Source organism: Perca fluviatilis, chromosome 5 (genome assembly GCF_010015445.1).
Source record: "Perca fluviatilis chromosome 5, GENO_Pfluv_1.0, whole genome shotgun sequence".
NCBI lineage: Eukaryota > Metazoa > Chordata > Actinopteri > Perciformes > Percidae > Perca > Perca fluviatilis.
Genome location: NC_053116.1, coordinates 43,345,624 through 43,364,206, shown reverse-complemented (window position 1 = coordinate 43,364,206; position 18,583 = coordinate 43,345,624). Strand labels below are relative to the sequence as shown.

The 18,583-nt window shown below is 39.3% G+C and overlaps 3 protein-coding genes across 6 annotated transcripts in view; 2 read left to right on the top strand and 1 right to left on the bottom strand.

Annotated features, from left to right (window-relative positions):
- atp6ap1a (ATPase H+ transporting accessory protein 1a) overlaps window positions 1-18,583 on the top strand; it is a 75,256-nt gene that overhangs the window by 44,488 nt on the left and 12,185 nt on the right. Inside the window, exons 6-7 of the mRNA XM_039799458.1 lie at window positions 4,131-4,216; window positions 4,608-4,754. Coding sequence (XP_039655392.1) covers window positions 4,131-4,216; window positions 4,608-4,754 — 233 coding nt within the window. The remainder of the gene's footprint in view (window positions 1-4,130; window positions 4,217-4,607; window positions 4,755-18,583) is intronic.
- On the top strand, window positions 6,853-10,884 carry LOC120558446. 3 transcript variants are annotated; one of them, XM_039799461.1, is made up of 7 exons: window positions 6,853-7,222; window positions 8,256-8,920; window positions 9,041-9,086; window positions 9,228-9,319; window positions 9,544-9,654; window positions 9,960-10,124; window positions 10,217-10,460. In XM_039799461.1, exons 1-7 carry the CDS (start codon window positions 7,199-7,201, stop codon window positions 10,311-10,313), a joined length of 1,200 nt encoding a protein of 399 aa, XP_039655395.1. In that variant the 5' UTR covers window positions 6,853-7,198; the 3' UTR covers window positions 10,314-10,460. The 3 variants fall into 3 exon arrangements, with proteins under 3 accessions (XP_039655395.1, XP_039655393.1, XP_039655394.1); XM_039799459.1 differs by having other exon boundaries at window positions 6,893-7,222; window positions 9,836-10,124; window positions 10,217-10,884; XM_039799460.1 differs by having other exon boundaries at window positions 6,894-7,222; window positions 9,902-10,124; window positions 10,217-10,884.
- On the bottom strand, window positions 10,585-17,578 carry LOC120558444. Of its 2 annotated transcripts, XM_039799456.1 has the most exons (15): window positions 17,243-17,578; window positions 16,080-16,234; window positions 15,922-15,984; window positions 15,572-15,785; window positions 15,391-15,466; window positions 14,997-15,268; window positions 14,743-14,784; window positions 14,582-14,661; window positions 14,133-14,183; window positions 13,775-13,980; window positions 13,343-13,439; window positions 12,547-12,709; window positions 12,368-12,471; window positions 11,451-12,257; window positions 10,585-11,245 (listed from the first exon to the last, which is right to left on the bottom strand). In XM_039799456.1, exons 1-14 carry the CDS (start codon window positions 17,264-17,266, stop codon window positions 12,155-12,157), a joined length of 1,650 nt encoding a protein of 549 aa, XP_039655390.1. In that variant the 5' UTR covers window positions 17,267-17,578; the 3' UTR covers window positions 10,585-11,245; window positions 11,451-12,154. The 2 variants fall into 2 exon arrangements, with proteins under 2 accessions (XP_039655390.1, XP_039655391.1); XM_039799457.1 differs by lacking the exons at window positions 10,585-11,245; window positions 13,343-13,439 and having other exon boundaries at window positions 12,182-12,257.

The following is an 18,583-nucleotide window of genomic DNA, read 5'->3' as shown; positions in this document are numbered from 1 at the left end:
TTGCATTTGTGCATAAGAAAATATACAAGAATTATAAAAAGTAAAACATACACCTGTACAGATTCATGACAATGTGCTGTATAAGAGAGGTTCATTATAGACATCATATACAGTGTATATACAGTGGGTACGGAAAGTATTCAGACCCCTTTAAATCTTTCACTTTTTGTTTCATTGCAGCCATTTGCTAAAATCAAAAAAGTTCATTTTATTTTTCATAACTCAGCACCCCATCTTGACAGAAAAAAACAGAAATGTAGAATTTTTTACAAATGTATTAAAAAAGAAAAACTGAAATATCACATGGTCATAAGTATTCAGACCCTTTGCTGTGACACTCATATTTAACTCACATGCTGTCCTTTTCTTCTGGTCCTCCTTGAGATGGTTCTACGCCTTCATTGGAGTCCTGTTAGGAAAGGCACACACCTGTCTATATAAGACCTTACAGCTCACAGTGCATGTCAGAGCAAATGAGAATCATGACGTCGAAGGAACTGCCCAAGGAGCTCAGAGACAGAATTGTGGCAAGGCACAGATCTGGCCAAGGTTACAAAAGAATTTCTGCAGCACTCAAGGTTCCTAAGAGCACAGTAGCCTCCATAATCCTTAAATGGAAGAAGTTTGGGACGACCAGAACTCTTCCTAGACCTGGCCGTCCAGCCAAACTGAGCAATAGTGGGAGAAGAGCCTTGGTGAGAGAGGTTAAGAAGAACCCAAAGATCACTGTGGCTGAGTTCCAGAGATGCAGTAGGGAGATGGGAGAAAGTTCCACAAAGTCAACTATCACTGCAGCCATAGATATAGAACAATAGATATGACATGACGTCATAATTTATGGCATAACTGTCCGCCATCTTACTAGGGTAGTGTTTACAATTGTCACCTATGGCAGCAATATGGTTATCAGCTGTGCAGCACCTAACTGCTTTACCAGAAGGACCAAAGAGACCCAAGAGGCTGCCATCACTTTCCACACGTCAGTAGGAGTAGATAGAGTATTTTTTCTCTTCTTTTTTTAATTATAAATACAGAAAAGTTGGTGAACTAGGTAGCTAGTTACGTTGCCTAGCAACTGTTAACAGACCGGCTGAGATGTCAGTTATTGGTAATTGCTAGCTAGCTAGCTCTTGACATCATGTATGAACAGCAAACATCGTTTTAGTTGATTGATTTTTACCTCAAATAAGACATTTATTAACGTTAACGTTAAAACAGTTTTTTTAACACGTTGTTAATATTGACATACAGACATTGACTGCTGCGGCTGATTTTACTCAATCTGTGTTAAGTTTTCAGTTAAATTAAAGTTAACGACAAGTACTGTAACGTTACACATAGAGTAAAGTTACGTTACACAAATCAACAGTAGCCACATCCAGCAACACAGAGCCTAACAGACCAGCCGCACTTAAAGGTACATTTTCACCAGCTGACGTTAGCTCCCCAAACATTAGCCATGTTGAATCCTGCTGTCAGTCCTCATATATTAACTATTCTATTAACTATCTATTGTTGTCAGCTTACCTCATGCCTTTACACGATTTTCCTTTCAGTAAAGCATATTAAAACTTAATAATCCATGTCTTGACGAGGTAAAGTAACTTCCAGAAAGCGTTCCTACTTCAGCAGCAAGTCTCCGCATTACTATCGTAAATGTAATTTCCATAACGTTAGCGCAATGAAAATTGCGACAAGTACATCAGCAGTTCTGGTAAAGTCATTATAGTCTTTATCAACAAAAACTCATTGAAGCCAGCGAGGCTTTTACTCCGCTCATCGTCAAAACAAACTCCATGCCGGCCAGCTGACAGTAAGAAAACAAACGCTAAACAGGAAGTAGCGGGGTTGATGGGAAATGTGGTCTTATAGTTGAGATTGACATTAAAAAATATTGTTTAATGTATATTAGCCATTCAGAATACCAAAGACAGTTTTTACATATTAAGTTCATGCAAAATTGAAAAAATAAAATTATTACCTGCAATATAAATGCAAAATTATGAGATTTTCTTCATAATTGAACACATTACTTGTTCTCTTGGAGCTATATCAATCAAAATTCCACCCAAATCTCTATTTTTTTGTTTCTTTCTAGAAAGGCACAGTTGTCTTACAGTCATTACTTTGAATTAAAACCACTATTGATGTATTGGTAGAAAAACATAAGGATTATAAAGACAACATGAGCCTCTTTCCCCATTGATTCCAATGGAAGCAATTCTAAAACTTAACCCTGGTAAGATGGCCGCCAAGTGCTTCCATCCTGGAATGGCAAGTCAGAATTACATGTCATATCTATTGTTCAATATCTATGACTGCAGCCCTCCACCAGTCGGGGCTTTATGGCAGAGTGGCCCGACGGAAGCCTCTCCTCAGTGCAAGACACATGAAAGCCTGCATAGAGTTTGCCAAAAAACACATGAAGGACTCCCAGACTATGAGAAATAAGATTCTCTGGTCTGATGAGACCAAGATTGAACTTTTTGGCGTTAATTCTAAGCGGTATGTGTTGAGAAAACCAGGCACTGCTTATCACCTGCCCAATACAATCCCAACAGTGAAACATGGTGGTGGCAGCATCATGCTATGGGGGTGTTTTTCAGCTGCAGGGACAGGACGACTGGTTGCAATTGAAGGAAAGATGAATGCGGCCAAGTACAGAGATATCCTGGAAGAAAACCTCATCCAGAGTGCTCAGGACCTCCGACTGGGCCGAAGGTTCACCTTCCAACAAGACAATGACCCTAAGCACACAGCTACAATAACAAAGGAGTGGCTTTGGAACAACTCTGTGACCATTCTTGACTGGCCCAGCCAGAGCCCTGACCTAAACCCAATTGAGCATCTCTGGAGAGACCTGAAAATGGCTGTCCACCAACGTTCACCATCCAACCTGACGGAACTGGAGAGGATCTGCAAGGAAGAATGGCAGAGGATCCCCAAATCCAGGTGTGAAAAACATTCCCAAGAAGACTACTAGCTCAAAAGGCTGCTTCTACTCAATACTGAGCAAAGGGTCTGAATACTTATGACCATGTGATATTTCAGTTTTTCTTTTTTAATAAATTTGCAAAAATTTCTACATTTCAGTTTTTTTCTATCAAGATGGGGTGCTGAGTGTACATTAATGAGAAATAAAATGAGCTTTTTTTGATTTTAGCAAATGGCTGCAATGAAACAAAGAGTGAAACATTTAAAGGGGTCTGAATACTTTCCGTACCGTGTGTGTGTGTGTGTGTGCGTGTGTGCGTGTGTGCGTGCGTGCGTGCGCACATACATACATACATACATACAGAGACACTGATACAGATATACAGAGACACTAGGCTCGTTCGAGATGAGCCAGATCTGCGCAGAATCGATCACCGACGATCGGCGCCCAATAAATGCCGGTTAGATTAGTGTCCGACTCGCTCTGACGTCATGCACACGTGGGCAACGATAATCTCACGAGACCAAGGCGGCCGCAGTTCTGAGACGCAGGCAGCGCAGTTGCTTTTCACCAACTGCAAGAGCCAGGCGGACGCAGGTGGACCCAGTGCATGCTGGGAAACGCCGGCCTCTCAGCTGATCTAACAGCTGATTGGTTCAGAATCGACTCAACATGATGACATTTTATATAAACTTTTTATTGATTTTGAATCGGAGGGATTTTAACTGTGATTTGTCTGATTTAAAGGCTTATTCTGTACAGAACACATGTTGTGTGGCTGATAGTTATGTTTAGAAGTCAGAGAGACTGAATCTGTTCAGATTACGGATCATCTACAGTCTGTTGTTTATTAAAATCAGCAACAGATCACATGTAGAGCATTTTGACAGCTACTCTTTCATAATAAAATCAACTGGAGACTGTGTAGGAGCAGATATATGGGTCTGATAACATTTTATTAAATCGGAATCGGACCCGAACGGACCACAGTGTTCGTGTCACTTCCTGTTCATCCTGAAGGCTGCTGGAGTCAGCTGGAAAACTGTCCGACTTGAGAGCGGACTTTTGTCACCGCCCCCGGCTGCTGCCGCCTGCTCTCGTCTACTTTACAGGCGAGTCGCAGTTCATCTCGAACGAGCCTAGTGATACACATATACAGAGACGTCAGATGAGCTGATTGGTTGCTGTGTTTCAGATGAGCTGATTGGTCAGGTGTTGAGCACCATGAAGACGCAGTCTGTCCCGTACACGGCCATCTACACAGCGCTGCAGCCGTCCAGGGTCAGTCTCTGTCTCTGGCAATGTTCACATCTTTATCAGGAGGGTGTTTAATGATTTCTGATCTGTCTGTCTGTCTGTCTGATCTTTCTCTCTGATCTGTCTGTCTGATCTATCTCTCTTTCTGTCCATCTGTCTGTGTGTTTGTCTCTCTGTCTGTCTGATCCATCTCTCTTTCTGTCCGTCTGTCTGTGTGTCTGTCTGTCTCTCTGTCTGTCTGATCTCTCTTTTTCTGTCCGCCTGTCTGTGTGTCTGTCTGTCTGACCTAACTCTCTTTCTGTCCATCTGTCTGTCTGCCTGCCTGATCTATCTCTTTCTGTCTGTCTGATCTATCTCTCTTTCCGTCTGTCTGATCGTCTGTCTGATCTCTGTCTCTCTGTCTGTGTGTCCTCAGGAGGTGGTGTCTCTCTCGATGGACAGCGGTCTGGGCGGAGGACGTTCCCTCCTGCAGGCCCGAGGACATCGAGAGAGGGAGCGAGAACGGGAGAGGCAGCGGAAGATGAAGGAGAAGGCTCAGATCTACGCTCCGGTGGAGTTTAAGGTGAAACCACTTTTATTAGTCTTAAAAGAGTCTGGAGATTTCCTTTGTTCTTCTTTCTGTCATCAAATCCCAAACACAGACTCAACCAGCACTGAGTTTATCTGCTAACACTGCTAAAATTGGGTTCTGTGAGAGATTCAGCTGATACAGATATACAGAGACACCGATACAGATATACAGATATACAGAGACACTGATACAGATATACAGATATACAGAGACACTGATACAGATATACAGAGATACAGATATACAGATATACAGAGACACCGATGCAGATATACAGAGATACAGATATACAGATATACAGAGACACCGATACAGATATACAGATATACAGAGACACTGATACAGATATACAGATATACAGAGACACTGATACAGATATACAGATATACAGAGACACCGATACAGATATACAGATATACAGAGACACTGATACAGATATACAGAGATACAGATATACAGATATACAGAGACACCGATACAGATATACAGATATACAGAGACACTGATACAGATATACAGATATACAGAGACACTGATACAGATATACAGAGATACAGATATACAGATATACAGAGACACCGATGCAGATATACAGAGATACAGATATACAGATATACAGAGACACCGATACAGATATACAGATATACAGAGACACTGATACAGATATACAGATATACAGAGACACTGATACAGATATACAGATATACAGAGACACCGATACAGATATACAGATATACAGAGACACTGATACAGATATACAGAGATACAGATATACAGATATACAGAGACACCGATACAGATATACAGATATACAGAGACACTGATACAGATATACAGAGACACCGATACAGATATACACATATACAGAGACACCGATACAGATATACAGATATACAGAGACACTGATACAGATATACAGATATACAGAGACACTGATACAGATATACAGATATACAGATACAGATATACAGAGATACTGATACAGATATACAGAGACACTGATACAGATATACAGAGACACTGATACAGATATACAGATACAGATATACAGATATACAGATATACTGATACAGATATACAGAGATACTGATACAGATATACAGATATACAGAGATACTGATACAGATATACAGATATACAGAGATACTGATACAGATATACAGATACAGATACAGATATACAGAGATACTGATACAGATATACAGAGATACTGATACAGATATACAGATACAGATATACAGAGATACTGATACAGATATACAGATATACAGAGATACTGATACAGATATACAGATACAGATATACAGAGATACTGATACAGATATACAGATATACATAGACACTTATACAGATATACAGAGATACTGATACAGATATACAGAGACACTGATACAGATATACAGAGATACTGATACAGATATACAGATATACAGAGACACTGATACAGATATACAGATATACAGAGATACTGATACAGATATACAGAGATACTGATACAGATATACAGAGACACTGATACAGATATACAGATATACAGAGACACTGATACAGATATACAGAGATACTGATACAGATATACAGATATACAGAGATACTGATACAGATATACAGAGATACTGATACAGATATACAGAGATACTGATACAGATATACAGAGACACTGATACAGATATACAGAGATACAGAGACACCGATACAGATATACAGATACACAGAGACACCGATACAGATATACAGATATACAGAGACACCGATACAGATATACAGATATACAGAGACACTGATACAGATATACAGATATACAGAGATACTGATACAGATATACAGAGATACTGATACAGATATACAGAGTATGGGCTGAAATATGTGCCACCAGAAACTGAATTTGAATCATTTATATTTGAATTTGAATTGCTAAACTTGAATAATTGCATTGAAAAACTGAATTTGAATCACATAATTTGAAATTGTATTGTTTAATTTGAATCATTGCATTGAAAAACTGAATCTGAATTGTAAAATTTGAAATTGAATTTATTCAAAAACTGAATCTGAATTGTATAATTTGAAATTGAATTTATTCGTTTGAAACTGAAGTCCAATAAAATTTGATCCTCACTGAAAATTAAACTCTCTATATATCTTCACATTCACTTCTCACGATTCACATTCACTTCTCACGATACAGATTCAGTTCTTAAATTCAATTTCAAGTTACTGAGACAGACATCCGGGTAGTTGGAGGATGAAGGAAGAGCAATCGAGCGCAGATCGATAGATAGCATTCATTGGCGCACAGGACTCCTCTTGGGCCAATCAGCACCTACGTTTTGGAGCATAGTACGTACCCGCCATGAAACAAGGAAGACGTGCTTGCCTTTTATGTCAATGTGCCTTGCCGGTGGCCGGCCTTGACCCAGACCGCCGTGACCAACATGGATTCGGCTGGGACAAATACGGTAATTACAATTTAACATATCTCGATCTAACGATCTTTTGTTTAACTGTTGTTAATATTATAGCTGTTTTGTAGAAACGTTTCGTTTAGTCCGCGAGCATACACAAATCATGTTTACAATTACATTAGAGGACTAGCTAGCACCATTGTTCTATATCTATGACTAGCACGTTTCAGCTATTATTTTAGCAACGCAGCACGGAGCGCTGGAGCTAGTCTACAAATAGCAGTGCGTACAATAACGACACTTTTTTTTTTTTTTACTGTCAGTGAATAGCACCAAGTGAAAGTCAATGTTTTCTTTATATCTAGTGACAGTGATCATGTCGTTAGCTCAGATAAGTACCGGTAAACTTAGTCAGAAGATCTAGAAATAGAAGGCATCGTGCTAGCTAACTTGCCAGTCCCACCTGTGACTTAAAACAACCCAGCTGTTCTTTTGGAGATTCATTTTTGACCAACTTATGCTGTGATCTGCACAAAGTTTAGCAAGGTGAAACTTAACGTTATAGTAATTATGGGCATGATCCAACCAGTTACAAATTAGTTTTTACTGTTACCATGGTATAGGAAACATATGTGGCAATATTGTAACATTCATAACTAGTTGGCTTGTAGTCACATAACAAATACAAATGGTTTGCCACTATTCCTTAATTTTGGTGGTTCCTCATCCATCGCCTCCATCACATTTGATATCAACTTGACATGAAATCCATAGCAATCACTGATAATTGAATCTGTTTATGATAAAGCAATTACATTTCTTTGCAATGAAAACTTCCTACTACTTTCAACCTTTACTACTTCTAGATTATTATGTTACCAGCTACCTCTCTGTAGCTCACATCTCCTATTTGGAATATTATTAGTACCACAATAAATAATATTAATAGTAACCCTACTATTAATGTCATCTCATACATAGTATGTCAGTGATTCTCAGTGATATCAGAAAAGAATAGCTCCAGATGATGAAATGGGTTGCATTACTAGATGGTGTATGTTAACAATTCATTACATTGCTTTTGCAGAACATTGTCATTCAGGAGTGCTTAGCCAGACTGAGGGAAAGACTGCAGTGTGCCCTCAACAACAACCCTCCTGATCTTGATTATTTGGAATACATAGTGACCCAAGAGAAGACCTTCATAAATGCAATGGAGAATGTAGCTCTGCCTAATGATATCTGTGAAGCCCTCCATCAACTGAGCAGTTTGTTAGACCTGCGGAATAAACCTCCCCCCTCAATATCTGTGGTGAGGAGTATAGGTCCCCGTGGACGTTTTAGACTGCAGATCACAGAGGAACACCTCCAAAGTCTTCTTCACCTAGGTCTACCTGCCACATGTGCAGCAGACATTCTTGGAGTCTCAAGAAGAACCATATACAGGAGGATGCAGGAATACAACATGTCAGTTAGGAGCCTGTATTCCACCATGACTGATGATGCTCTGGATAATGAAGTGAGAGCCATCAAATCTAGACTACCTCATGCTGGATACCAGATTGTCAAGGGGTGTCTTCAAGCAGAGGGCCACCATGTACAATGGACCAGACTCAAGGCCTCTATGCATAGAGTTGATACAGAGGGCATCTTGTCAAGAATGACAAGTATGGGCTGTGTTGTTCGGCGAAAAAACTGTGTTCAAGGCCCACATTTTCTGCAGCACATAGACACCAATCATAAACTCATTAGGTGTGTTTATTACATTTGAATATAGCAGGACTTAAAATAGTTATCATTGGCATTATTTTTTGTGGGTAATTATCCTCTGCTTCTTTCTTTATAATTAAACCATGTCCTTTTTATCACCAGATATAACATGGTGATATTCGGTGGCATTGATGGCTACTCGAGGAAGGTAAGTTTCCTACTGTAAAAAAGTACATAGTCATGAAAATATTGCTGGTATAATCCATCATTTTTTTGTAGGGTGTCCATGTTATGACAACCATCCCATAGCTATTATTAGTATTACTCATGTCCATTTTCCACCCTTTAGATCATGTACCTCAATGCTGGGTCAAACAACACAGCGAGTACTGCACTTCAGTTTTTTCTGGATGGAGTGAGGAGATTTGGATGGCCTTACAAGTGAGGAATGCTGCAGTAAATGTATTTAGAATGATGGTTCTCGTAGTATTGTTTATGCAATATGAATGATTTGTCAGTCGTTTATGAAACATGAAATTATCAGGATTTATTCAATGCTGCATTTAGTTTTCATGAACCTATGTGAGTAAATGATCCAGTATTTTTAGTAAAGTTTTGTGGATTCAGTTGTATGGATACTAATTTCAAAATCTGATGTGTTACAGGGTAAGAGGTGACCAGGGTGTTGAAAATGTCAGCATTGCCCAGATGATGTTCACTGTGAGAGGCACAGGACATGGAAGCTTTATAAGTGGAAAAAGCGTGCACAACCAGAGGTGAATTATTCCTTTTGCAATGGTTATCAAATTACCTCAAGATCCAAGTAGGTACATGACATGTCTTGTTATTGTTGGTGTGCCCTTCAGTTTGATATTTACTCCAGTTGAATTGCTGTTTGGCTATTCTTTTACATAGTTTGATTGACCCATGGGGAACTTTTTTATGTACGAATTGTAGAATTGAACGTCTGTGGAGGGATGTTTGGACAGGAGTTACTCACGTTTACTATGACGTATTACACAGTCTGGAAGAAGATGGATCCCTCGACATCTCTGATAATCTCCATCTCTTCTGTGCTCAGTACACCTTCCTCCCAAGACTCAAGGCTGATTTGGCCAAGTTTTCTGCTGGATGGAATGATCATCCTATCAGGACAGAGGGCTTCCTTACCCCAAACCAGCTGTGGGAGCTTGGGATGCTGCAGCACCCCATCCGCGAGCCAGAGACGTTTGAGGAAAATGTGGCAGTTGAGTAATAATGCCAATGACATTGTTGTCCTGCCTCTAAATGATTTTTTTCAATCTATATACTGATAATACTATCTTCTGTTGGTTTTAGGGAATCCAAATTGAGGATATTGATTGGGAGAGCTCAGGGCTCTCTCATAACTCTGCCAACACAGGTGTTACCGTGCCAGAAATGGAATGTCCATTGAAGACCGAGGACATTGAAACTCTACGCCTTGCCATTGATCCCCTTTCTCATTCAAATAGTTTTGGAAGAGACATTTATTTGACCACACTCGCACATGCATTGTACCTACTTCACCATCATTGACAGTCATGTCTGTGCCAATCAGAGGACTAAAGGCTTTTAATAATTCATGATTGCTCAAGTCCAGTCTAGGACCCCATGTATCCAGGCACCTTATAGTCCGCCTTCCATTTACAGCAAAGTAATTGAAACCAAAAGAATGCCACAAAATGTTGTATTTTGCTTCCAAAGATTTTGTATTTTTTAATCGGACTTCTGTCAAGCTGACACAACCACAGGGAAGTGGGAAAGAACGCAGTGAAGGACATCTTCTCTGACAAACATTGTAATGGTGCGATGCCCATATGGAAGTGCTGTTTAGAGTGTAACATTCAATGTGGCTAACAATGATTTATACTTTCTAAAATATCAAATCAATTAGCCATGCACACTGGGTCATTTAATACACCCATGAACAATGAACAGATACGAACTGGATTTTACAAAAAATGAAATAAAAGACTGCACAAACATCTATTACTATGAGTCTGAATGTATATGCATATTTGAAACTGCAACATTTCACTTAAACCTGATGAAATGCCTGCCCTAGATGGAAGGCCTCTGTCATCACTTGTTTGAACTCAGTAGAAGTTTGCATATGCTTAACAGGCAGGCGGATTGTATTACTACATGCAGCGACTGTTGGGTAGCAAACTGTATGTGAACCATACTGGATGTCACAGGTGTGATTGAACTGCACAAAGACTCTGAAGTTTCTCTTCTCTTCTGGTAAGACAGGAATGTGGCCCTGTCCTGTGAGCCACTGGAGAAATGTACTGGGGGACAGGTGACCTGGATAGTCTACTGTGTCGCCCACCTCTGGATGTTCACCTTTTCAGAGACAGAAAGCAAACAATCATGTAAATTAAATATTTGGTTTACCTGTACCAGCACAGAGGTAGAATTTGGAAATCTAATATCTTACATAAGTGTACTTACAATGATAATGCAATATACATGGAAACTTCATGAAATGTGTAAGACAGAGAAACTAAGTAAACAGAGTTTACAAGAAGAAAACTAAATGAGCAATTACATGCTTCCAGCTCCTGCAAGAAGTCCTGTAGATGGTTCATAACGCTCACTTCCACCTGTTCTTTGTTGGAGCCCTTCTCGCTGAACTCAGGTTGGCAAGCCGCAAAGACAAAGTCAGCATCAGCCTGGTGAGAGAAACAATGTATCGTTATGAGTTTATCCAGAAAGAGAGCAGTGGTTGCCAAGTGAGCTAGAGAGTTAATGAATAGAGCAAGCGGTGCTGGTGAGAACAAATGAATGAGAAATAAACTAGGTCAGTCAAAACAGACACACTGACAGTAGATGAGCAGCACACAGCAGAGGAGAGAGAAGGATAAGCAGCACATAAAAACACTATTATGTTACCTGGTTGCTATGCTATGAGTCCCAACCTCACACATGCTGGCTGTGGACTACACACCCACTGCCCAAAAGGTTGACACAGAAATGTCCCAAACACAGCAAAATAAGAAAACCAGAAAATCCTGACATAAGGCAGTATCTCTGTAGATAAATACACCACCTCACACTTGTTGTGGGTCATAAGTGATGATTGGGGAGGATTACTTTTGTATGACACTATACATTGTTTATAGCAAAATTCTGCATCGTGGACCTTTAACTTTAATATCTTCATTATTATTGTCCAGTGACCCCACGAATGCTCTGAGTCTATACAAAAAAGTTAAAGTAAAGGGAATGATTGGTACTTGAAATAAGCTGAGTTTAGGACTTGGAATCACTATTGTTAGTTAAAAGTGGTATCAGACCTTCACGTAGCTGGGAGAGAAGGGGCAGCAGCCGAAGTATGGCATGAAGAACAACAGCACTAAAATATAGAAGGAAAAAATGATATCAATATGAAGTGAAATGTAAAAAAGCAAAACATGAATATTAACATCCTTGACAAGGATTAGCATAGTGAAAAAACAATTATACCGAAGAATTTCTTCCCTCTTTTCAACATTAACAGGTCCATTATAGCCACAGCTCAAAATGTCCTCAATCAGTTCAGTCATTGTAGCCTCTGTGGCCGACTCAACCTTAAAAAGACACACACACAGAAAAAAACACTGAATAATATGTTTTACAGCACTAAAACCCTTAAGACCTCTTACCTGGGAGAGAAGTGATGTATACTCAGCATCAGAGACATCCTCTTTGGAAATGTGCTGAATCTGTATCTCCCCATCACACAAGTACTTGTAGCACCAAAGTTTGAGGCAGCAGGGTGGTGGTCCGCTTTGAGCCAGACTTGCAGCCCAAATTTCACCAGCACTTCTGAAAGAAAACCGTATAAATTAGTAGAAACATAGTAATGTCCTGAGGACATACGTGCATAATACTGTTAAGATCACAAGCCACAACATTTAGCCTACTGAACATAAAACAATAAAAAAGTATGCAAACCTACAGAGGCAGACAGGTGCGTAGGAGAGGACCAGAAGGGCAACAGACTGAAACAGAGGAAGCTCCCGCACACTGTCTAAACTTGCATATAAAGTTTAATCAGAGAACAATGTTTCGGTCGCTGGGACCTTCATCAGGTTATTTTATGGTGTGAACAGAGGAAGCAATTTAAATAGACTCAATGGACCATGTGGGCCAATCAGAGCCCACACCTGGTGACGTCATAGTAACAGATAAACTTTGTATGCAAGTTTAAGTACTACATGAACATAAAAATCACTGCCATGAAAACATGTAGGACTGAAAGCAACAACACTGTCAGTGCCTGAAATTCTCAAATATTTTCAAAGTCAAACACAATTCCTTTTTTTCTGGTCATATATGGCCTGGCTCAAGCCTGAATTCAGGTGCCATGCCTGAGTTCTTTCAGCCCAGTAACATGTAAACAAAATATTGTTTGAGGACTCAGACTTATGGACCCCATTGTATGCAAGCATGGCTTACCTGAAATTTGCTTGATCAAGATCCAACATGGAATATTTGGGACATTTTCCAGTCTGGTCACCCTCAAACAGCTTCTGCTCAATCCCTGCAACCATCTCTTTGAACACAAAGAATCACTCCATTCATGTAACTGTCACTTCTATTGCATTTTTTTTTTTTAAATGTAATTTAAATCATATTGATCTCCACCAAGGAGGTTATGGTTTTGATGGAGTTTGTTTGTCTGTTTGTTAGCAAAATAACTCAAAGTTATGAACGGATTTCAACGAAACTTTCAGGAAATGTTGATAATGGGAAAAGGAACAGATGATTAAATTTTGTTGGTGATTGGTTGAAGAAAAGTGGATAAAATAATACAATGCCGGGAAATCCGAGCTGCTTGGCGGAGGTCTGTGCTTTCCGAGTGCTTTTCTAGTTCAAATATATGTGTACCTGTGAGGAACTCCTTCCGTAGCGCCCCTGTATCAAGGCCCGCCTCCCCTATGAACCTGATTTTTAACCGACTGGTAGGCAATGCCTTCTTTTGTCGCTTCCATTGAGCAAGGCCCCGCTCCACCACATGGGCTCTTGATACAGTGAGAGGAAATTCTTCCTCATTGTTAACAGCAGCAGAGATGGCCTGGAGGACATCATCAAGGCTAAGGAAGAAATAAATGCCTGTTAGGCAGTGTGATTCTGGAAAGCGTATATTGTCTGTTTAATTCTTTGACATGATATGAGGTACTTGGCCCCAAAAGTTTGAGAGCCTTAGGTTATTCACTGTTGAAGGAGACTATAGAAGAGTACAAACCTAGAAATGCTCATCTTTTGTTTTGAAGTTGAAGGAATGAAGTCAACTTTGCTGAAATGACAAAACACAAGTATGAAGTTGAGAGTGAAACCCATATCCTTAAATGTAAAAAGGTGTACAATAAACTCAGTACAGAAGCCACATATAAAAGTTTAAGTTAAAAGGTGGACTTTTTGAGAGAAAGTAATTTTGTTATGGTCAGGACTAACTGATCAATAAAAATCATATGGCAACAGTGACAACCAAAAAAAAGAAAACTTGTGTAGTGTTGAAAGTAAATGTATATCACACACAGCACAGCCAGCCTTTATGGTAACAGCTCAGTCAATTTAACAGTATTAAATCCAACTGGTCAATACATTAATCCATTGGTGGGGATGCTTGGAGAGATATCTCTAACTAAAATGCTACAATATCTTGACATATTTTTATACTGACTAAATTGTTACCTCTCTCCACACTCGCTTGCATGTGCCTCCAGGTCATTGGGAGGAAAATTATGGCCACAGATTGGGCACACGGTCTGCAACTGGAATCACTTAAATGTTTAACATAAAAAGGTGGAGACAATAATACCTCAAAAATAAACACTCAACACATCACAACATACCTCTGTCTTTGAGGACACAAAAAACACATCTTCCTCTGTAGGCTGTCAGGAGGAATAACAAAATTGAAAAAGAAATTGTGACATGATTACATATATCTGTTGTTACTCAACGCTCAACAGATGTTTTTGCATAAACTCTTCATTAATTGACACAGCCTCATTGCAAATATAGCTTAACTCCCTTAAGCTATGACCAAATTGTATTCAAGCTTAATGGTCTTCCAACATTATCCACACAATGGGTCTGTACATACCTCCTGTGGATAAGTATCTGAAGGCTTACATGTTTCAACATGCAGCGCTAGGATTTGCAATGGATAGCTGGTGTGACAGGAGTGGCACGTTGCCTTTGGCATACTGGAGAAGGACCTGGAGTCAGGAGGCAGTGGTTGAGTGTCTAGTTCCTCCTGTATCGGAGCAATATATAGGACACCCTTTCCGCCTATACTTGCAGTCTTCAGCATTAGCCCAGTATATCCACTGTCCTCAGGAGACACCATATATAGTTTTCTAGAACCCCACCCTCCTAACAAGAAAAGTTATTTAATAGTTGAACTCTATTGAAATGTGACAGTACTCATCACACATGATATTGATTCAGATGATTTTATACCAAAATTAGATTGGCCATGGGTAAGTTCTATGTACCTGCTCCTTTGTAAATCAGCCAGCCCCCAGACACACTTTCCAGTTTTGGATAAAGATCTTTGAGGGTTGAACATACCTTCAAGAGTAATATAAAGCATACCATCATATTGATGAAAGAACATTGGTTTTGATAGTGGACTATATTAAAATATTATATGACAAAAGAAAAATGTTGCCCCACCTCATCATGGGTGTAGTTCTCTGGTATCAGCGTGGACCTGCGTCCCAAACCAGCTTGTAGATGGAAAACTTCTTCACTGCCTTTGGGAGTGCGCTCAACAATCTTGGGTAAGAGATAAAATGTAACTTGTATCTCTTTGACTGGTGTGAAGTGGTTGGAAGGCCCTTGAACACACCGGCGCTTTCCCCTGGCTCCAAAAAGGCCAGGAAAAGACCTGTGATGATAATTTTTTAATTTGACATTACACAATACAAGTACACATCTCACTAGCTACGTATAGTTGGAGAATTTAAATTGATGAATGTAAGGGACAAGTCAGTCTGACAAAGAAACCAAATACAGTGAAGGACCTTGTCATTTCTGTGTGGACACTGGGTTGGCCATCTCTCCCTCTTTCCTGACTCCTTCCCTGTCTGCTAGAATGACATGCCGTGTTCAGAAGATGCATCACATTATTTTATGTTAATCTGGGTGTGTGTGTTATTTGTTGTGAAACTAGACACAACACCTTGAAGTCTGTGGGCCAGTTTGATGTTGGGCAATGGGCCCAACAGGGGTAGCTCCGTGTTGGGCACTGGGCCCAACAGTACCAGGGGAAGGTATTGCATTTGTGAGCAAATTTAGGAGGTGTCTTGCTGAATTCACTACTTCTGAGTTGTCTCCCTGTCAAAAGTATAACGATTGAGCAGTAGGTTGGAAAAGCTATACAGCAACTTAATAATCCATAAAACAATATAAATAACTTAAATATTACCAAATAAAAAGTTACAAAGTGGGATGTTTTCCATATTCCAAAGAAAATATATTGTAAAAAGTTATTCAAGTAAATGGCTAGCTATATCAATAACAAAATACAATAAAAAACAAAATATTAATACAATAGGCACTATATTTATAGACCACAATACCATATGCACTATTACATTTAATTAAACCAAACGACATGTCAACATGACTGTCTTTACACTAAGTTGACCAAGTATGATGTTATTATATAGTGGCACGCACTGTTTTCTAGCTACTAGCCCATATTTACTGTAGCGCTAGCTAGATAATGCTCTCAACAAAATAATAAAAGCACTACTGGATTGCTAGTTTTAAAACCCATCCCTTTTTATTTTCCCTGCATATACGGAGAACAGCCAGCTTTCTTTCGAAGTGTAAATGTGCTATTTTTGTGTTCAAGTCAACCGGAATTAGCTATGCATTCAATTCAAATGAATAGAGCTGGTGATATGGTGTAATTGCCCTGAAGTTTATGGCCTTACATTATGCTAGCACCTGCCAAACACAGCGACACAGTCATGCTTACTACTCTCTCTCTCTCCCTCTCAGTAAGCAGTACCCTGACGGTGTCAATGACAATCACGAGGAGGAGTTATCGGAAATAATCACGCTGAAGACATGACCAGTCTACTTGGCGGCGGCTAGCACTAGCTACGTTTGCAACATTTTCACCGGAGGAAGAGGAAAACGCTTAGAAATAATACACACCAGGCAAAGATGTTGTTACCAGAGCTAGTAGGCTACCATAAAAACGTGGGATAATAGCTACTGTGTTTGCAACGTCGTGAGAAAGATTTAATTTCTCCCGTTTCTACAAAACAGCTATAATATTAACAACAGTTAAACAAAAGATCGTTAGATCGAGATATGTTAAATTGTAATTACCGTATTTGTCCCAGCCGAATCCATGTTGGTCACGGCGGTCTGGGTCAAGGCCGGCCACCGGCAAGGCACATTGACATAAAAGGCAAGCACGTCTTCCTTGTTTCATGGCGGGTACGTACTATGCTCCAAAACGTAGGTGCTGATTGGCCCAAGAGGAGTCCTGTGCGCCAATGAATGCTATCTATCGATCTGCGCTCGATTGCTCTTCCTTCATCCTCCAACTACCCGGATGTCTGTCTCAGTAACTTGAAATTGAATTTAAGAACTGAATCTGTATCGTGAGAAGTGAATGTGAATCGTGAGAAGTGAATGTGAAGATATATAGAGAGTTTAATTTTCAGTGAGGATCACATTTTATTGGACTTCAGTTTCAAACGAATAAATTCAATTTCAAATTATACAATTCAGATTCAGTTTTTGAATAAATTCAATTTCAAATTTTACAATTCAGATTCAGTTTTTCAATGCAATGATTCAAATTAAACAATACAATTTCAAATTATGTGATTCAAATTCAGTTTTTCAATGCAATTATTCAAGTTTAGCAATTCAAATTCAAATATAAATGATTCAAATTCAGTTTCTGGTGGCACATATTTCAGCCTATAACAGAGATACAGAGACACCGATACAGATATACAGAGACACTGATACAGATATACAGAGACACTGATACAGATATACAGAGATACAGAGACACTGATACAGATATACACATATACAGAGACACTGATACAGATATACAGAGACACTGATACAGATATACAGAGACACTGATACAGATATACAGAGACACTGATACAGATATACAGAGACACTGATACAGATATACAGAGACACTGATACAGATATACAGATATACAGAGACACTGATACAGATATACAGATATACAGAGACACTGATACAGATATACAGAGACACTGATACAGATATACAGAGATACTGATACAGATATACAGAGATACTGATACAGATATACAGATATACAGAGACACTGATACAGATATACAGAGACACTGATACAGATATACAGAGATACTGATACAGATATACAGAGATACTGATACAGATATACAGATATACAGAGACACTGATACAGATATACAGAGATACTGATACAGATATACAGAGATACTGATACAGATATACAGATATACAGAGACACTGATACAGATATACAGAGATACTGATACAGATATACAGAGATACTGATACAGATATACAGATATACAGAGACACTGATACAGATATACAGATATACAGAGACACTGATACAGATATACAGAGATACTGATACAGATATACAGAGATACTGATACAGATATACAGATATACAGAGA

Excerpts from the sequence above, each read along its gene's own strand:
- LOC120558446 (XM_039799459.1), top strand. The coding sequence starts at position 7,199 with ATGGATTCGGCTGGGACAAATACG. Across the intron at positions 9,087-9,227 it reads TTGATGGCTACTCGAGGAAG|ATCATGTACCTCAATGCTGG; the intron begins GTAAGTTTCCTA and ends TCCACCCTTTAG. Across the intron at positions 9,655-9,835 it reads AAAAGCGTGCACAACCAGAG|AATTGAACGTCTGTGGAGGG; the intron begins GTGAATTATTCC and ends TACGAATTGTAG.
- LOC120558444 (XM_039799456.1), bottom strand. The coding sequence starts at position 17,266 with ATGGATTCGGCTGGGACAAATACG. Across the intron at positions 14,785-14,996 it reads CAGATACTTATCCACAGGAG|CCTACAGAGGAAGATGTGTT; the intron begins GTATGTACAGAC and ends TCCTCCTGACAG. Across the intron at positions 14,184-14,581 it reads GCAAGCGAGTGTGGAGAGAG|CAAAGTTGACTTCATTCCTT; the intron begins GTAACAATTTAG and ends TTGTCATTTCAG.